A 19900-nucleotide genomic window follows, 5' to 3' on the forward strand; every position below is an offset into this window, starting at 1 on the left:
GCCACAGGAAAAAGTGAGAACAGAGTGAGTGAAGCTGTGTGTCTGTGAATTATGGCCGGGAGATTTGGCTGGGATTTTGGGAGTCTCCTGTGGGGGGGACTTTGCCTGGAGTTCTGGGAATTTCCAATAAAAGATTCAGTCGAAATTTTGTCAAAAGGTGTGGTCTCCAGTGGATGGATTCTGTTGCTGTGTGTGTGTGCCGGCAGGATCGCTGTGTGTGAGTGCCGGTGAAAGCGAAACTTTCTGTCTGTGAGTGCAGCAAAAACGAAACTGTTTCTGTCCGAGGTGCGGAGGGAGAGCAGATGCCTCTCCCCCGGGCTCCCCCTGTGTGGGCGGCTGTCTGCAAGCTCCCCGCTCCTGGAGCGAGCCACTGCAAACTCAGCTCGTCCTTTGGCCGGGGTCGCTTCTCCAGGGCATGGCGGGCGGTGGCCGGGGAAGAGAGGTAATTGCTGGTTTTGAATTTTTTCGGCGGGAATCGCCGGTTTTGAATTTTTGGGCGGGAGTGCCAGTTTTGAATTTCTCGGCGGGAAGTGCCATTTTGAATTTTGAATTGTTATAAAGTAACCGGCTTGAAAATGGGACTAGGGGGAAGCAAGACGCAATCAGAAAGGGAAGAAAATGAAAACATCCATATCTACATACCACCAGATAGCCCTCTGGGGATTAAATTGGCAAACTGGGAGGAAGACCCTACCACCAGGGAGTTAAATCAAGTAAAAATGATTCAATATTGTATGATAGAATGGACAAAAGAAGAAATAAGGTCTTGACTATGTCGACTGGCCTAGGTATGGGTCCTCAGAAAGTTGGATTTGTCGAGCCTCGAATACTTTTGTAAATAAAAGAGAACCCTTTGACCCTGAAGAGAGTAAATATGCAGCCTGCTGGGTTGGTAATGCCATTGAGACCACTAGTGCTAAGGAATTTAAGTTATCAGAAGCTAATGAGGAACAGGCTAAAGAGAGGGGGAAGAAAGTATGGGACCCCTTAGATGTGTTACCTCCCCTGTGGTCCCCTATCCCAGCAGGCCCAGTACCTCCAGTAGCCCCTATTCCCCCTAGACCAGTTACCCCTACAACCCATCCAGTTCCAGAGGGGTCACCCAATTACCCTGATCCAATTATTCCCTCCACTTCAAGAACAACCCGTTCCTTGGATGAACCACCCAGATCATCAGGCCCTAGTTTCTTGCATGAGGGACCTTATGCAAATAGTCGGGGAAAACTAGCTCTCAAGCAGGACGGTGAAGGAGAGAGGAAGATTGGCTTGTTCCCATTACGGGAGGTACCACGTGGGGGAGCTCAAGGGAGGATAGGTTTTGTTAATGCCCCACTAACCTCTTCAGAGGTGAGAGCCTTTTTAAAAGGAAATGAAAGGGTTATTAGAAGACCCAGTTGGAGTGGCAGAACAATTTGATCAGTTCTTAGGCCCAAATATCTATATGTGGGATGAAATGGACTCTATTATGAAAATTTTATTTTCCCCAGAAGGAAGACAAATGATTAGGGTAGCAGGAATGAGGATTTGGGAAAGGGAAAACCAGCACGGTCCACTAGGAGAACATAAAATGCCAATAACGGCCCCAAATTGGAATCCAAATGATGAAAGAGGGAGAAGGGAAATAAATGATTATAGAAACTTGATAATAAAAGGAATCAGGGAAGCTGCCCCATGAATGAACAATATTAAAAGGGCCTTTTGTGGGCAACAAGGTAAAGTGGAAACACCAACAGAATGGCTGGGACAGTTACGAAGAGATATACAGTTATATTCAGGATATGATCCGCACAGTGTAGCCGGCCAAACATTATTGAAAGTTCATTTTGTCACTCATGCGTGGCCAGATATTCGTAAAAAGTTAGAAAAGTTAGAAGGCTGGGAAGAGAGAGAACTAGATGGTTTGTTGCGAGAAGCACCAAAGGTTTTTGTGAGGAGAGATGAGGAAAAAATGCAAGCAAAAGCAAAAATGATGGTGGCAGCAGTGAGGGAAGGGAATAAACCACAGGAGCACACTGCTGATACAAGAAGAAAAGGAGGGAATCCAAGGATGAGACAGTGGGGCCAAAATAAACCAGTACGGGGAGACTGTTTTTATTGTGGTCAAGAAGGCCATCACCAAAAAAATTGTGAACACTGACAAAGACCAAAGGATGTAGCAGCTTTTCTCACAGCTGCCGAACCTGGATTCACAGAAGCTCAGTCTCGTCAGGCCCCGAAGGGAGATCACAAGCGAGTCTGCAGGCAGTGCAGAGCTCCTCGGACAGAAAGTACCAGTGGAAGGCACAGGCGCAGACAAAACAGGAGATGTAGGCTCTTTGGTGAAGACTCCAGTAGGTTTATTTAGGGAGAAGGAACAAGATGAGGGGATGGAGAAGGGCTGGAGGTGTCTACTGAAGAGCCTCGAGAGGGGTTGTGTAACGGTTTTTAACGGACACTGAAAGGGGTTGTTCAATGGGTTATAACAGACACTGAGAGGGGAGGAGTTTTTGGCTTGCAGGCAAATAGGATTACTAGTAGGGGAGATTGACAACCGTAGCAACAAATGAACTTTACTCGGGGGAGGGGAGAACATTAGACTGAACCAATTACAGTTAACTTAACCTCAGAACAAAGACGAACATTCTAGAAACTAACCAAATAGGGAACTGGGGAGGAGGAGAGGTGGGTAGCCAATCAGGTGTTACAAAGGCACATATTCATGAGGCAGGGCCCGGAGCATCCTGGGAGTGACTCACAAAGTCACTCTAAGTTAAATGTTCTTCCATCCCCAGGACTCCTCCAGTGCCCAAGAGCTTGCTGGTAAGTTTGGAGTAGATAGCTCCGCAAGGGCTACCGCAACAAAAGGACATTCCAGGAAATTCAGATGGGAACACCTGAAGATTAGGGGTGTCAGAGGCTCTACCTCCTGGGGCAGGAGTATCACATGGAGCCCTTGACAAATTTACAGTTTGGTCCCCAAGAAGAAAATTATGAGTTTTTGGTTGATACTGGGGTGGAGAGAACTTGTGAATGTGGTGGGGGCAAAAGGGGAGTGTTTCCAAGCACCACTTATTGAGAATGTAATCATAAAAGGGAATGCTCGACTAGAAAGAGGAAGGACTTTTGGATGTGTAGGGGTGCACAAATTGGCAAAAAGAGTAACTGAAGGGTGTTTGGTGTGCCAAAAGGTTAATAGATGAGAAAACCATACCTGGAGGTTTAGGGAAATACCAACTGTAAATGCAACCGCAAATGCAGTGAGCAAAGTGTTATTAAAACACGTTGTCCCCAGGTATGGTATTATAACTAAAATAGATTCAGACCAAGGAACCCACTTTACCTCCCAAATTTTACAGAAATTGGCTAAAAATCTTGGCATTGAATAAAAATTTCACACCCCTTGGCATCTACAAAGTTCCGGCCGAGTGGAAAGAATGAATCAAACCTTAAAAGTGACTCTGACAAAATTGATGTTGGATACTAAAATATCTTGGAAATGTCTGCCCTTGGCCTTACTGAGGATTCGAACTCAGCCAAGAGCTAATTTAGGGGTCTCACCCTATGAGATGTGGTTTGGGCTGCCTTTCATGATCAATAGAATCTGAGATCATGAGGATTGATCCCCCAGACAACTCCCCTAGATTTTAAAATTCACAAAGTTAATCCTTGTAACTGGGTGTTGGTGAAGACCTGGAAAGAGAAATCTCTAACTCCTCAATGGGAGGGTCCATTTCAGGTGCAGCTAACCACCAAAGCAGCCGTAAGGACCCAAGAAAAAGGCTGGGTACATGCCACCCAAATAAAGGGACCGGTAGAACTGCCTGAAGACTAGACAGTGACATCACCATCCAGAAACCTCACAGTCATCCTAAACAAAAGACCACAAGCAGACAGTCAACCAAGATAAACCCAAAGACTGAATGATCAAAGAGTATCCCTGAATTAATGTTATTACTGTTCCTGATGCTGTTAACAGTCTTGGGTGATTGATATTAGAAGCTTATTTAATTGAAGTTGAAGTTTATATCCTACCTCTTCAGAAATAGCTGAACCTTCATCGCCTGAAGAATTGTTAATAAAAACATCCTGACTAACCAGCCTAGTTGTTAAGATTCACAGATCTGAGACAGAGAGAAGGAGAATATGGGCCTAAACAGGAGGACAGAAGTAGAGGGTGAGAGGAAGCCATGGTCCTTGCCTCATGACATCCCCTCTGCAGGCTCCAACCCTGCAGGAATGGTTGCAGGGAGGAAGGGTGCCTCAGCTCAAGCTAATGGTACCTCTACTCTGTATGGTCGTAGTCCATCCTCTTGGAGCTGACCCAAACTCCTGTGAGCCATGTTATCAGATTAAGGCATATTGACTGGCCAAAAATGTTAGAACATACGCTTAAAAATCAGGCGGCGAATGTCCAGACCAAGAAAGTTAGATCTGTTTTGAATTACAGATAATTACAAAAGCCAAATGTTGTAACAAAAAGCAAGAGGAGGGATTTGTTATAAATGAAATCACGGAGTTGGCTTTTGTAAAGGGTTATGAGGTTTTTGTTATAGTTATTTGTTAATATGTTATGTCTAATTTTTAAGTGTTATAGTTAAGACAGAAGAGGGCGGGGCAAGCAACCAATCCATCAGAAGACAACGAGCCAATCGAAGCACCTGAAGGGGGAGGGGTTGGGGGGTTATAAAAACTGTATCACCTAGCCTGAGGGTGTGCTTCTGGCTACCCCACATCGGTGGCGAAGCACCCAGCGCTGCACTGCTCTTTGTGTAACGGCAGACAGCCACCCTAAGCCTTGTATCATTATTTGTACTCTGAAAAGAGTGAATAAACTCTTTTAAAAGTTTAAGTAGTGAGGCAATGTTTCTCACAGAAAGCATTTATTTTGGGGTTGATGCTGGGCTGTCCATCTGTGAATGGGAGAGTTGTGTATGCAGACTGACTTTGCACCAGTAGCTCTTTAGTGGCTAAACCAAGAGCAGTGTCCCCTTGGTCAGCTGCTGCCTCCCAAGGAGCAGCCTGGGTCCATAGTCCAGGAGACTGCTGGAGCCTTAGCCTTTTAGAGATGGTCGCCCTTAGTTCCAGCCCTGGGCTTAACTTTAATGAGGAATATTTTACACACAGAAGCTCTCTCATGTGTGACAGTGCAAGAGTGTTACTTAGCTACCTGGTGCTCACCACTCCCCTTGTCGGAGCTGCCCTCCTCCTGCTTAACCTCCCTCCCTCCTCCTCCTCACCTGCCCAGCTCTGGGGTTACAACCACTTGAGAAAGATTGTCTCTTTAATGAGGAGGCAGTGAAAAGATTCCTTTAATACTTGTGCTTCCCCTGTAATCCTCCTCAAAAAGCATCCGTTAGGGCATGAGAAGACATGCTGGCTTGCTAAACAACTTAACTAGATCCTAACACAAGTAATTAGAAAGTTCTCACTGTCTTTCAAAGGTAACCTTATGGTCAGAGCAGGCCATTGGTGCTTCCCAGAAACACTAGACCTCATGTGGGATAAGTAGTCCTGGTAAAGTTTTCACAGCCTTAATGATAAATGTTGTTTGATAGCAATGTATTATGGAAGCGATTTGCATATATTGTTGGTTGGGGTTTTTGCTGTTGTTTTTTGAAGATGTAATTATATAAAGTGTTATGAGAATGGGGTGCCTCCACTTTCTAAACAAGCTTACAAATCTTGGCCTGGCTGGCAAGAATGCAGGTTCAGATTATGTTGTCTTGTGGGTGTGTGTATCAGTTCTGGATTGATAGGGATGTAGCTAAAACTGACGAAAAATTGATGCAGATGCTGTTGTCCTTCCTAATGCTTTCCTAAATGTTTTTAGGAGGTGTGTGTTGAGGATGTGTTACTTTAAATGTGTTAAAATCCTAATGGAAATTTTATTTGTTAAAAATATTTATGCCTTCACTGTGGAAAAATGCCTTTATTGTGTGTGGTGTTTTCAGTTTATGAATCAGTGTTACTGTTTTACAAAGCTGCTGAGAAAAGTGCTTTTGTTGAGGAAGCTCAGGCAATATGAGCCTTGGTGGTGTTTGTTAGTTTTTTTCTTTCCTCCTGAAATTAATTGCTTGTTGCTTTGCTTTTGATTTCCAGGGTCTTGGTTGGTGCTCCCAAGGCAGAATCTAAATACAGCACCTCTGTTCAGTCCCCAGGAGCAGTGTTTAAATGTCGAATCCATACCAACCCTGACAGAAGATGCACAGAACTGGACATGGGGAGAGGTGGGTAGTTCTGATGTTTTGGGACAGCAGGAGACAACCAAAAAAAATCCAAACAACGTGGCTAGCAATCCTCCTGCCAACTTCAAATTTTATTCCAAAATATTGAGAGGGAGCCATCAGCCTTTCCTGATGGATTTTGAACACTAGTAGAAAAGTGTCATATTCTCTTCAGCATTACAAAATAACATCCCACTGGTGCTGGTGTCCTCCCAGTGGCCATGCTCGCTCTTTCCTGGAAGTAACCAGGAAAACGTGGATTTTTCCCTGCTTAACCTAAGCTGCTGTCTTTTCTTCACTTGCTTCAGTGTGACTTTTCAGCATGTTGCTGACCACATAAGCGTTTTGGACTGCTACTGCCTGCTACAGGCAGTGCTGAAGTAAGAGTGCATGAGATGACCCCAGGCAATGCAGTGATGGGCTTATGATTTATGGGGTTATTAATAATGTGGTCGTCTGTGGGTTGCCTCATAATGCAGCAAATAATTTTTTGAGTTTACTTTTTGTGCTGCAGTGTTCTCAGTGAGAGACATATTTGTATGCTATTGCTTGTGATCAGGATTGACTTCAGTTACTCTGATGTACTGTCTGAGGTAGGGGAACGTGGAGGCCTAAAGTAAAATTCTGATCTAAAGCTTCATGCTGGATAATGAGGGTGAAACCTTTTAATATTTTGGTTTTCAAGTGTCCCTGATTTCATTTTCAAGATTGCATTCAGGAGGCAATCTGATGCCTCTCGCACTGACTTGATGGCTTGTTGTTCATCTAAGTAGAGCTGTGGACATAGTGTAATAGCTGCTGGCTGTTGGGAACAGGGTATGTCCTCGGCTGTGTATGTGTGTGGTGTCACTTAAGAGTGAGAACATTGCCCTAGTTAATGCATTCAAGAACTAATAATCAGGATGCGGGGGAAAGAAATGCATCATCATGTGTTTGATGCGCAATCTCTTTTCTTGTCAGTATTCTTTGGTGGGTATTTAAAACTCATGTCTCCTTGCTTTGCTGCCTTTTCCTTTTATTCTGCAGGCAATTCTCGGGGCCTGCTCTGTGGAAAGACCTGTAAGGAAGACAGAGATGATGAATGGATGGGTGTGAGCCTGGCTAGACAGCCGAAGGCTGGTGGAAGTGTGTTGGTAAGTTGGTAACCTTTTCTTTGATCTCATTAAAACTGTAGCTTCTGCCTGACAAGGCACATCAGGATTGTGTTTGGCAGTGACTGATGGAATCCAGAGTAAGAGGCAGCAGATTCCATAGTTCCTTTCTTCAAGCAGAAGTGAGCCCCAGCCAGAAGGTATGATTTATAAAGGGAGGATTCCAAGCTGTCACATCTGACTCGCATCAGCCAAGTACTTCCTCCTAAATCTAAGGGTTTATATCTTTGAACTGAATAAATACAGTTTGCTGGGAGGTACCTACTAGTTTGTTCAAACTAGTTTGTTTGTAGTTTGCCTATGTTTATGTATGAAATACAAATGCATACATTTTCCTTGAGGATATGAATTGCATCTCAAAACTTACAAAGAAGAATGTAAGATGAGTCTTTGTGGCCATATTTTTCATTTATTTATAATAATTTCCTATTAACAAGGTAGAAGAGTTGCAAATAGAGATTCTTAATTGTGTGTGGATTGACTTACTGTCTTCAGTGTGGTTACTATGCACATAGGACAAGGACAGCAGATGTTGATGCCTTAAGAATTTCTGGTTTTTATTCTTCATGTGTCTGTAGCTTTGGTATAGTTCTGTGCTTCTTAAAAAATGCTAAAACCTCTGTTCCCAGCACCTTTAGCCAAAACAATTCCTCTGAATGGAAATCCAAAGACACATTTGTTGCCCGAGAGCCCGAAAATATGTAAACAACAGTGAGTTGGGGAGGAATGGGCCTGGGGTGGTTAACATCATCGCCTAAAGGTGTGATTGGAGAATTAAGGGCTAATATGACAGAACTTACAAAAAGTGAGGAGCTCGTGACCCAGCATCCATTTTGGGTGCAGCCTCTTGAGGGGGCTTCATTTGCCCTGAATGTACCATAAAGAAAGGCCTTTAATAAATTTGTCCACTTTTTACTCTCCTAACTTGTCTTTGCCTCTGTTCAGGTAGCCTGTTTTAGGCATCAAGGTGATCCTTAGGATGTGCAAAATTTCTTTGCAAAACTTTTCCTGGGTTAATATAAAGAGACCTGGGCAAAAACCTTTGTAGAATATATGGATATTTTACTTTCTGATGAATAATTGCCTGTATATACCTCCTTGGTTGGATTCTGGCTGTCTACCTGAGTGTGTTTGCAGGGAAGTTAACAGAAATGAAAAAAAAGCAGGAAAATATTGTGCATATTATATGAGGCAGGCAAATGTCAAGCTTGTATCAGGGTAACCCTGACAACAGTCTAATTCTGAACAGCACTGTTTATGAGTAGGAAACTTTCAGTTGGCCCCATTTTTCCAGTGAGATAGAGGACTGCCCTTTTATATGGCATCAAACTGTCAAAAAGCTGCTAGTGAGAAAGATCTTGTACAGTGATTACTGTGCCAGTCACCTATAAAAGGCAAGAAGACAAACTTGCTTCCCTCTAAGGCATTTTTTTTAATATGTGCTTAGAATCCAAGTGCTTACACACCAAGTCCTTGCATGCCAAGCCTCCCTGTGGGCGAGCAGGTAGGTTTGATACCTTTCTGTCACAGTACTGTGGTATTTTTTCCCATTGTCTCTATTGGTGTATACCTTGTCAGTGTTACAGGGGCTACCTTTACTTTTCTTGGATGTTTTAAATGTGTTCAGGACAAGAGGAGGAGGGGACAAAGAGAAGCATAAATAAAATACACTGTAAACATGTACAACAGAGCACAAAATTAAGGCATTCATGCTAGTGCAAGCAATTAATATTTTCAAGGTGTATCCTGAGCTGTATGTGTGCTCGGTTGTGTGTGACAACTGAAGAGTAACTTGCCGTGATCAGGATAACACTACCTTGAAACAAAGCATCCTCTTCATTGTCCAGTCGTTATGCTGAAATAGACAAATTTATCCTAATTAATTTTTAGAAGGTTGTTCATAAAGTTCTTTTAGGCAACGCTATTTTTTTTGTCAAATTCATATCTTAAGAATAGTGGGTTTGTGTATTTTGGTTCAAAGGGAAACAGGTTGTAGCTGATGCTTAGGGGTCATCTCTCTGGAAAGAAGCAGTAATTGAAGAGAATGCTGGTGGGACAAAAAGTTAGAGGACTGCCAAGCTGGGCGCTGGGTGGCTGAATGGAGGCTACAAGGGTGGGAGCCACGGGCAGTCTTAGATTAGGGCTGAGGGGATAGAAATTTCACACATAAAGCAGGTTAAAAGTGAAATGTAGGCAAAGTAAAATACGCAGCTGGGTGGTGTGCTTATTTCAGTGCAGCTTAGGCTGGTAAAATATCTCCACAAGTGACACTGATTTAAAACAGTCCTAACCCAGCCGTCTGACAAGATTATGCTGCCCTTCACCAAGTAGATCATGTTCAGATGCTGGAGGACATTTATTTATATAATTCTCATTGCTATTTACCACCAAGTCTTAAACTACTAAATAAACATCTGTGCACAGCTGTGTGTAAACAGAGCCAGAAATTAATGCCTACAGATTCCTTTGTGGAAGTATATTACATGGATGTTTCAGGTCATCTTTATTCTCTGTTTTGAGAACTTTTTACTGAAAAAGATTTGTGACTTTACCACAGAAGGTTTTCAATACAAATGCTCTTCTAATTTTAAGGATTAGTGTTTCTTTAAAGTGTAGCTTTTCTTTGAACCCTTTTGAAAAACTGCTGTTCTGAGAAGATGTCTGAATATATGTTCATAGCTGTATTTCCTAAATTTTTACATGTTTTTAGAAATTGCTAGATAACATGAGTGAGTTTCTTTAGTTAGGAGTGTATACAGTCTATACTGTCAGACATTACACCTCATTTACTGCATCTCTTCCAGGGATTCCTTTAAGTCAGAGTAATCTTTCTGGTCAATAGCCCTGGATGGATTGGTGTTTTTTCCATAAACAAGTGTAGTTCCCTGTGTGAAATATTCATGCTCTTGATGTCCTCTGTTAGATTAACTAGTCCTACAGTTTAACTGTAGGTCATATAAAGAAGTTGTTGCTTTTGCTTTGAAGCTGCTTAGTAGCCTAAATTTTTTTCTTATCAGCCTTCCCCAGTTGCCTGATAAGAGTACCAGCTTCAGTGGCAAGTGTCAGTAGGGAAGGTGGAGAGCATGCCAGGGGGCATTAGCTGATGTTTGGTAAAATTTGGATTGTGTTTGAGCCCATATTGTGCCAGGATGTTACTAAACCAGAATTTGGTGTTTGTGTAATGGACTAAATAGTAAGGCATCAACCAGTGAGGATGTAAACAAATGTAGAAGTAAGATTATATAAGAAAGCTTCTTGTCCTTGGGTATACTATCAGTCAGTCTTTGCTTTAATCTCAGTACTGCAATAATACAGCTGAGATTGCCTGCTCTTTCAAAATGGAAACAGTGAGAGTCCTCCTTTTACTTTGACTAAGGAACCGGGGACAATGCATTACGATTTGGAGATAAGTCCCATCCTTCAGTCTTGCTCCTCCTAAATACCTGCTGCTTCTGTCATTATGTTGCTCCTCCTGTGGAGCAAAGCATGTGGCTGCAACAATATGCAAAAGAGCCAAGTGTCAGCAGTTCTGAAATGGCCTGTTCATTATATTGAGGTAATGCAGTGTTGGCCATCAATACATATCTCATCTTGCTTTGCTCAGAAGCATTTTATTTTGCTTCAAGGGTTTGCTCATTTCTCCCCTGTTCTGTGGAAGAGCTGGAGCATGTACCCCAGCAGAAGCTGCGGAGCACTAAAGTGTGGTGATGGTTTCCTTATTCCAGAGGGACCTACACACAGCTTACATCTAAAACAGGGTGCATAGGCTGTCAGTTGTTTGCAGTCACCTCAAATTCAGGTGACTCATTTCTGTTCCAAAGACGTCTTCAGACATGTGCTATTGCTGTCAAAGAAGGAAGCCTGTAACCACCTTTAGTAGCACTGTAACCACCTTTGGTAGCACACCACCTTGCCTCAGCAGCATTGAATAATACAGTGACAGTGAACTGTAATCAACTAGAAACACTTTTGGAAAGACAGGAGAACCAAAAGCAATGCGTTGTGACAGGGAGACAAATGTGCTGGTTGTGTGGCTGCAGAGAACTGAGTTTTGAGGGGGTAGAATAGCTGCTGGACTCCTGTCCATTGAGAAAATGTCCAATTCTGCAGCTGTGGCACGGGGAAGTCTGGGGAAGCCCTGACTCAGATAACCAAGGTGGAGCTCATACCTTGAAAGTTTGCAGGCTGAGGCAGTCAATGGTAAACTATAGTGTGCCTGGATGCACATCATGATGAAGGTACAGAAACGTGATCATTAACCCAAGTCTTAACAGATTCGTTAAGTGTGCCCAGAATTGCTAGACTGAGACCATAGCGTCCAGCTGATTTTAAACATACTTCTCATCCAGCAGCAGCTTTTTCTCTCCTTATATCTCTTGGTCTCTCTCTTATATCTTTCTTGGCCTCTGCACTTCACTCCTGAGCAAAGCCACCTGCTTGTGATGAAATGCTGCTGCTCTCCCTGCCTCCCTTGTTTGTACTCTTCTGGGAGAGATTAGCAGGTTAATTCATGTGAGTGTCTTGCAGTTTCTGAGGTATAAAATGTCAAGGAATTTACAGTACCACAATCCTTTATATTTCCAAAATTTTGAAAAATACTCTTGGTCTGTTTCCATTTGGGTTTATATCCAGAGTTGGGAATACACTCGACTGTGACTTTGATGGTATGTGTCCTTAAGGCATTGTCTTTGTAAGGGTTGTGCATGTGTATATTTGTGCTCACAGCACAGATCCATCAGGAGCGAGCTATTTCCTGGTTTTGCTGGAAAGGAGTATTGTCGCTGTTGAGCCGCTAGCAGAGAAAAGGACCCGAGTTCTCAGTGTGGCAAGAAAGAGAGAGAGTTTATTATTTTGATTTCAATATATATATAGACTTTTCAGAGGTCGCCCAGATTGGTCAGCCAGAAACCTCCCCCTAGGCCTGATTGGCCAGGCCTGAACTGTCCAAATCTCAAGACACTGTTTGAAAAACATCCAAACTTTATCTTTGTTTATAAAACACAGCGGAATGTTCTCACGAGAAAGACCTGTGCTAGCCACAGAGTATTTCATGTGTTGGTTGTCTGCTGCTGTTGAATTTTGGAATGAGTAGTGCCTGGGTATTGAAATCATAACTGAGCCTCCTTAAATGCCTATGGGAGTCTCCAAAGCTACTCTTTGTAGCACTCCTCACATGCATTTGGCTGTGGAGCAGAGTGCCCTCAGAGGGATCCTTTGCATCACAGGTGGCAGCCTGCAGCATGCAGTGTGGTGCAAAACTTTCCACAGCCCCCACAGCTCCTCACTGTCCCTCTATGATAACCATCTTTGGGAAACATGTGCCTCACCTTGACCGCAGGAAGTTAGGAAAGCAATAAATATCAAACTCCAAATGGAGCACTGCTAAGAATAGAGGAGGCTTTTGCACAACAGATTCTGCTCTGTGAGAGCAGTATTACCTATTTATGTCTCTCTGGATGTAAGTACATTGAAATCTATTGATGGCTGGATTGAATTTTGAGCTTCCCAGTGGTTGATACACTTCCCAGGTCCTTTAGTGGAGAGGGGATGCAGCTGTGCCTGCTTTATGGATGGATATAGTTGTTAACAATGTTGAGATGCTCTGATGGGCAGCTCTGATGTGCTGAGGCAGAAATGTGGGCTAGCAAGCGGAAATGGACGACAGAGGGTATCTCATCTGGGTAGGATGGGGTCAAATATGGGGTTCATGAAGGGGTTGATGCAAAGCCTCCAGGAAGAGTTGGAAGCATGTGGAGGAGATGATTCGTAGCATAACAGCTTGCTATGTTGGCATGGGGTTAAGCCTTAAATGGTACAAATTGACACATCTACAGTGACTTCAGTGTAGACTCAGGCCAGCTGGAGATAAGGTATGGCATGTGCTAAATTCAAAGCCCTTGCTGTTTCATATTTCCTTTCTTTTTATTCCAAATAAACTCTGAGGAGAAGACAACTTGTGGTTTGGCTGGCAGCAATGCAGTGTTAAATTTTGGAGCAAATGGGTTCTGGGAAGGTGTGTACTAGGTTCTACATTGCCTGCAAGTGCACCTGTGCATGGCAGTTATACTGAGCAACTGTCCTGGTGAGTCTAGTTTTTCAGGATGATCTCATTCTTCACTATAAAACTCTGCAGCTCATCTGCACCTTGGCTGATGTTGCTGGTGCATTTTCTCTTAAATTAGCTACCGGTAGGCAAGGCTCAGCACATCTGTCTCCAAAACATGGAACTGCCTTTCCCGGTGGAAGCCAGCCTTTGACTCACACATGCATTCTCTGGTGGTTTAACCTTCTAATATGGTCTTAGTAACCTTCTAAGTATTCTCAGTGTCGCTTCCTGTTTTTCACCTTTTTCTGACCTTGCTGGGTTGTGTTAGTGCATCTTTAGTTAGAAAAGCTTTTCTGTCTGTGAGGATTCATGCACAGTCAGAGATTTTGTGATCTCCAGCATGGGCTCTGAGACCTCTTGTTTCCCTAGTTATACACATGTGAAGGCTGAGGTCTGAGCTGCCAGGCCAGACAATGTCCTGAGCTGCAGAAGCTAACAGTGAGAAGATACTTTATCTAGAAACAATGGAATGTAAGGAGAGTACAATGGATTTGTGGGGTGAAGGTGATGCTGAGTGGTCCTGTTCATGCATGCTGTGCCTTGGTCGGAGTGCTCTCTTTTGACTCTGGGCCAATAACCTATGTTACATGATCTGTTTAGGCATGTGCGCACCGCTGGAAAAACATCTACTATGAGACAGAGTACATCTTGCCCCATGGCTTCTGCAACATCATTCCTCCCGACCTGCAGTCCAAAGGGAGGAAGCTCTTGCCTTGCTATGAAGGTAAGGGGTTGGGCCAGGACTGGGACTTATGTCCCTTGCTACGCTTCTACTATTACTGTATCCCTTACTACTGACTTCTTTTTTTAAATTTTTTTTTGTGGTTTGTTGTTGGTTTTTTTTGTTTGTTTGTTTGGTTTTTTGTTGGTTTTTTTTTTTGTAACATGGTTGCTGCCTTGCAGCACAGCTTTGGTGGCATTTGGGTCTTGGATGAAGTTGGGAGAGGAGCACAATCTACACAGAACAATCTACACAGAGCAATCACAAGTTCTGTGACTGGTAAAGCACATGGTTGCACTTCACTGGAGGATTAATAAGTTTCTGAATTGTGTTTTGATGCAGCAGGTCTTCCCTTAGGTAAATAATGAGAAGATACTGATCTGAGCTTGGCCTCTTATGCTTCACTGTGACACGGAGTGAAAATCCTGAATTATGTTGCAATCATGAACCCATTTGCCTATCTTATGGAAACACTTTCATTTTTATTTTGTCATTTATCAGAGGATTGGGATGTGGGGCAGGGAGAAGGGTTACTTTCCTCACTTTGGGGTACTTCTGCAATAATTTATATTCAATTGCTGCTGTGTTTTGGACGCTATAAGGTCCCTGTTTGGATCCTCCAAAGGTCTGGGTTTGAGGTAGATGCAGAGGGACGGCTCAGCTCTGAGCCATGGTTGGCTATGCCTTTTGGTTCTACACCAAATCCCATGTACCATCATTTTAATTTCTCCTTCTGTAGGGCATGTGAGACTTTTATATCATGTTTCATTTTTTAAAGACTTCAGAAGACAGAGTCTTTTTGGCCAAGAGCAATTAACTAAACTAGAGGCACAAGTGTATTGTTAGGTAGAAGATAGGGTATCTGCTAAGATTCTTGGCCTTGACAGAAACATTTTGGGGAAAGCAGCCTTGCTTCCTCCTTTCTGTCCAGGGCATCATCTTTCACTTCTTGACTTGAAGAGCCTGAGGAAGTGCGGGAGTTTGGAGGACAAAATGCAGCGGAGTTTGTTGTGGGGAAGACCTTTGCTTTTACTTACTTGCTTTTAACCATTTGCCCTCCTGTCCAAAGCTGGCAGCAGCCAGCAGCAGGCTTGCTTCTGACATTAGTAAGTTGGAGAGGGATAAGGCAGTGAATATGCTGGCAAGTTTCTCTGTTATTGTGGAGTGGCCATGTCCTAGCTTGGTGGCCTATGAAGCCAGCTCTGTGATGGAACTGTGTCCATTTCATGCTCACTCTTGCTTCTGAGGTGGCTCCTCACTTCCTTTTAGGCTTTGCTTAGGAATCTGCCATCTCACACCCACATACCTTTTGGAGATAGCATACACTTGTGCATGGAGTGTTTCCCAGCCCTGAAGTTGGTCATTATTTGATATGTGAGAAGTTTTGAGGGACTTGACCCAACCATGCTAGCTGCTGTGCAGCAGAATACAAATAAGCTATGTAAGCCTTCCTATTGTGAGCACCATCCTACTATATTTGTCCTTTCCTGTGTCCCTGCCCTCATTACTGTCAGCAAAATCAGGGTAAGGCCTCACACTGATGTCATACACTGTAAATCACCTGATATTAACTTTATGGTTGATATGCACATGCAGGGATGTTGATGGGGCTTCCTCTGAGCCTGTTACTGCCCCTGCACTGCCTGAAGCCGTGGTGGGGATGTGGTTCTGGAAGAGAAGGATCACTTGTGTTTATCTATACATCATGTGTTTGGAATAAAACTGCTGTTAATCTGTCAGTATATTTGCCAGGAATTGCTACTAAATAGGAATGTGTGGGCCTAGCACACACAGAGCAGCCAGTGGAATGTTGGCAGGGTTGATGCAGTACTATGCTGGCTTAATTTTACTGCGTGCTAAAGTGAAAATTGAAAGTTTGGGACTGATTTCCACCCAGCCCCCTTGCCCTGTCAAATATGAAATCACAGTGTCACAAGGAATGGCTGCATTTGTTTTATTCCTGTACCTTTCAATTTCAATTTCAATTTCAATAAAACAAGCTCAGAGATAGCTGTGGTATGACATACAGAGGAGTTTATTGTTTAAGGTTTGCTTGAAATAATTTTGCAGTCATCCTTGTAACTTTTTTCCTTCACTTTCTGGAAGGAGCAGAAGAAATTTTCCTCCACTGACGAACATGAATGGCTAGCCCAAAGCATCGAGTCTGAAGTGCTTCTACACTTACATCCTTTGTGGCCGTAGCTGGGAGGCTACCAGAGCTGTGGCTGCAAACTCTACACGAGAACGCATGCCTTTGCGTGACGAGATGCTAGTGTCTGAACCTTCTCTGGATCTCTCCATAGGGGAGACAAGATAGGGGTAGACAAGATAGGGGGTGCAAATAGGGGTAGACCAGACCATGCTTGCTTCCAGAAGCCCCGTTTTTAGTGCAGCTAAGGCAATAAACCCCAGCTGGTGAAGGATGCAGGCCAGCAGAGTGAACATCAGTCTCCATACATGGAGGAAATGGAAATTTCCTGACTAGATGGTCATGGTGCAATGCCTAGGAGTCTCAAGTCATCTTATTCTTGCCTGGCTTCCCTGAAAGGGCTGACAGAAGTCTGGAATTGAGAGATAATTAGAACAACAGCAAATCTAATAGTTAAATACAATCTCTCTGAGCAGAAACTAATCTGGTTTAGATGAGCTTGGATGTCCTTTGTGGTGTAATTGACATATGAAGCCACAGTTTTCCAGGCAGTACTTTCAATTGTATTTTTTTCCCATAGTTTTAATGGCTTTCCAAAAAAGGGAGCTGCCTCTTCATTCCCCCAATGCATTCAGTTTGCAAAGAAGGGTGGCCGTGTGTACGGGGAGAGGCAGTTCAGCTGATGGGGAGAGTTGGAATGGTTTCCTACTCCTCTGTGGTAAGAATTGGTGGTGGAAGTGGGTAAGACTGATGGTTGCTTTGGTTAGTAAAAAGGGGAACAGCACATGATCATATGCCTTGCCTCCCAAAGGGAAAAGTAATTTTTCCCACAGGTTCAAGCCACATTTGGTTTTCTGGGAGCCATCAAAACATCCTTGCTTTGTGGTGGAAGCTCTGCTAGGTCAGAAAGATTACTGCCTTTTCTTCCTAGAGCAGTGAAACGCTGTAAGATAGGAAACAAAAAGCTTTTAATGCAAGTGATAGTTTACATCTTTGAGGATGATAGATACAGTATTTTATTGCACTCTGTAGCTTAGCTTATGTTAAGTGGATTGAGGTTCGCTTAGAGACTTACAGAGTTTTGTTCAAAGAAAAAGTTCAGGGGCATTTACCTTCAGAATTGTCAGGCATCAAAGCTTATTCTTTTTGTTTGTGTGTTGTTTTATGCGATTACTTCTTCCTCAGTCTCACATCTCTTGTAACCTGAGATTGTCCTGGCTAGAAACCACTGCCATCTTCTCTTTTTTGCTTTATGTATTATTCATGGCACATCTTTGAAGTTGCACAAGCTGCAACCTCTTCCAGACTCAGCCTCATCATGCTGCTTTGCTATCAGCTGTTGCTGCAGCAGTTTTGTGACTTGCAGTCTCTGTAATCAGGAATGCACAGCAGTCTGCAGGCAGACTAGAAAGAACAATAAAGTGTAGAAACAACAAATTTGTTGATGACTGCAGTTACTGCCTGGGGCTATGTGGAAACTAATCAATTTCACCTCATTCAAAGACTGTTATTCAGGTGTACAAAAACTGTGAGCTGATAGAATAAACACACAGTTTCCATCTAGTTGGTTGCTTCACTGCATGGCTGACTGGTTAAGTTTTATGGGTGACAGGTGTCATTACTGTTCACTGAAGTGGAGGCGAGGTAGAAGCAGTCTTGGTTTTCATCCCTTTTGGGCTCATCCATTGCTTGGGAGTGGCAGAATGGCTCTAGAGAGCAGGCAGAAGTCTGTGATGCTGGGATGTGACCGTCCAGGATGGGTGGCTACCCTTGACTGTGATTGTGGGTGCATGGGTGGAAAGGAATCTTGCTTGGGTATGGAGGCAGGTGTATGTCACTGCCAATGGGAGTAAAGTGGGCAGACAAGGAGGGGTAGTTTTGTGCTGAAAGGGTTAGGCTGGAATCCAGGAGCCCAGTGTCTGTCTCTATAGGGCTGCTGGTTCCTTGGGAAGGACTATATCTGCCTTGATTCGCCTTGAAATGTGATGCTGATCTCTGCTTTGTGTCACTAGAGCTTTACATTTTCAAACAGCCCCAATGTCTGAGATGTTTGGGCCTCTGTTCTTTCATTTCCACTTGTAAAATGTCACTGGCCTTGTCCATGAAGATTGAAGCAAAGAGAGCCTGAAAACTGCAAGAAAGCAAATGTCACCCCAGACTTCATAACAGGCAGCCAAAGAAGCCATTTGTTATTTCAGCCTTCTCTGCAGTTTCTGTTGCAAGGAGTCTCTTGTTTCCATTCAGCAGTGGGCCCTACATTTTCCTTAGTACCCTTTTGTTGTTGACATATCTGAAGAAGCCCTTCTTGTTAGCCTTGATGTCCTTCACCAAATTTAATTCCGAATGGGCCTTGGCCTTCCTCATTGCATCATGCAAGGGTGGGGATCCTGCTGTAGTGGAGGCAGGGCTTTTAGGACATGCACAGAATTGTTTTTCAGGAAATGCTGGAGGGAGAAGTCTCCTCTCCTTGGCTCTCTTAATGAAAAAAATGTTCACATTAATGAAAAAGTGCTTTTCCTCAGTCAAGTACTGCCTGGAGAATCTGTTTGTGGAGAGCTAGCAATTCAGTGTCCCAGCACTTGCTGAATATGGGCTTCAGTGGGCTAATACGGGCTTCAGTTGTCACTGGAATTGTCATGCATTACCACTAGGAGACCCAACTGTGCTTCTGGTCTGCTGGGATGCACATCTGCTTTGGCAGGACCCTGCCTTGGCCAGGAGTGTTAGGCATTTGGATTGTAATTCGTGGATTGCATCTTTGTTGTGGTCTATGTAAGAAAAATTAATCCACAAACACCAGAGGTTTATGTCCAAAAAGGAGACAGAGGAGTCCTGTAACTTTATTCATGAATAAAGGGAGAAGTCATGGACATTTCGCACGGGGTCTCTCAAATTGCTGGAGGACACAGCCTCTTTTATCTTACTTTCCCAGCTGCAAGTTCCCTCTCTCTTTCCCCATTGGCTGAGGTACTTGAGAGGTACAGATTTCCTGGAATGCCTAATGCAGTCTCTGCATAATATACGTCTCCCCTAATGCAGACCCCCTTAATACACATCTTCCCTTCCTTCTTTTTCTTATGTCTCTATTCTGGTCGTTTATTAACACAGCCTTGGGTAAGTCAATTAGTGGAATTCCTATGGAAATCCTTCCCATTGTTTCTTCTATCTCTCAGTATCAGCCTTATTTTACCAGTAGACTCAGGTCTTATCTTACCAGCTGTTTGTAAAGGCACTCCCTTATTCCTTTCACTCTCTCCAAGTGAACCTCTCCCTGTGCAACTGGTATGACCTCAGCAAATGTCTGAAAGTCTGAACATCTTTATGATGTTGTGAAGAGACTATATGTAATACAAAAGAGAGAGTGGTGTGTGTGTGTGTGTGTACATATATCTACATAAAACATTTTGAAGAAGGCAGCAGTTTTTGTAATTAATTCCTTCTGATCTTCAGTAAGATAAAATGCAACTCCAAAGGAACTTGCTTGGGTCCAAAGAGGCAGTTTGCTCATTGATTTCATTAAAATTTTTATCATTTGGCAATGTGTTAATGGGGCTTAAAAATAAAAAAGTT

The 19900-nt window shown here is 43.4% G+C and overlaps 1 protein-coding gene across 7 annotated transcripts in view; it reads left to right on the plus strand.

The window, feature by feature from the left end:
• Positions 1 to 19900, plus strand: part of ITGA9 (integrin subunit alpha 9) — a 277433-nt gene that overhangs the window by 12253 nt on the left and 245280 nt on the right. For all 7 annotated transcript variants that reach the window (XR_014849888.1, XM_085051665.1, XM_085051662.1 and 4 more), the window contains exons 2-4: positions 6079 to 6206; positions 7230 to 7336; positions 14061 to 14184. Coding sequence is in view for 6 of the 7 variants with exons in the window: in XM_085051665.1 (XP_084907791.1) it covers positions 6079 to 6206; positions 7230 to 7336; positions 14061 to 14184 (359 nt within the window). In the remaining variant the exon portion in view is untranslated. The remainder of the gene's footprint in view (positions 1 to 6078; positions 6207 to 7229; positions 7337 to 14060; positions 14185 to 19900) is intronic.

This window comes from Lichenostomus cassidix, chromosome 2, assembly GCF_008360975.1.
Source record: "Lichenostomus cassidix isolate B80296 chromosome 2, HeHo_3.0, whole genome shotgun sequence".
NCBI classification, from domain to species: domain Eukaryota; kingdom Metazoa; phylum Chordata; class Aves; order Passeriformes; family Meliphagidae; genus Lichenostomus; species Lichenostomus cassidix.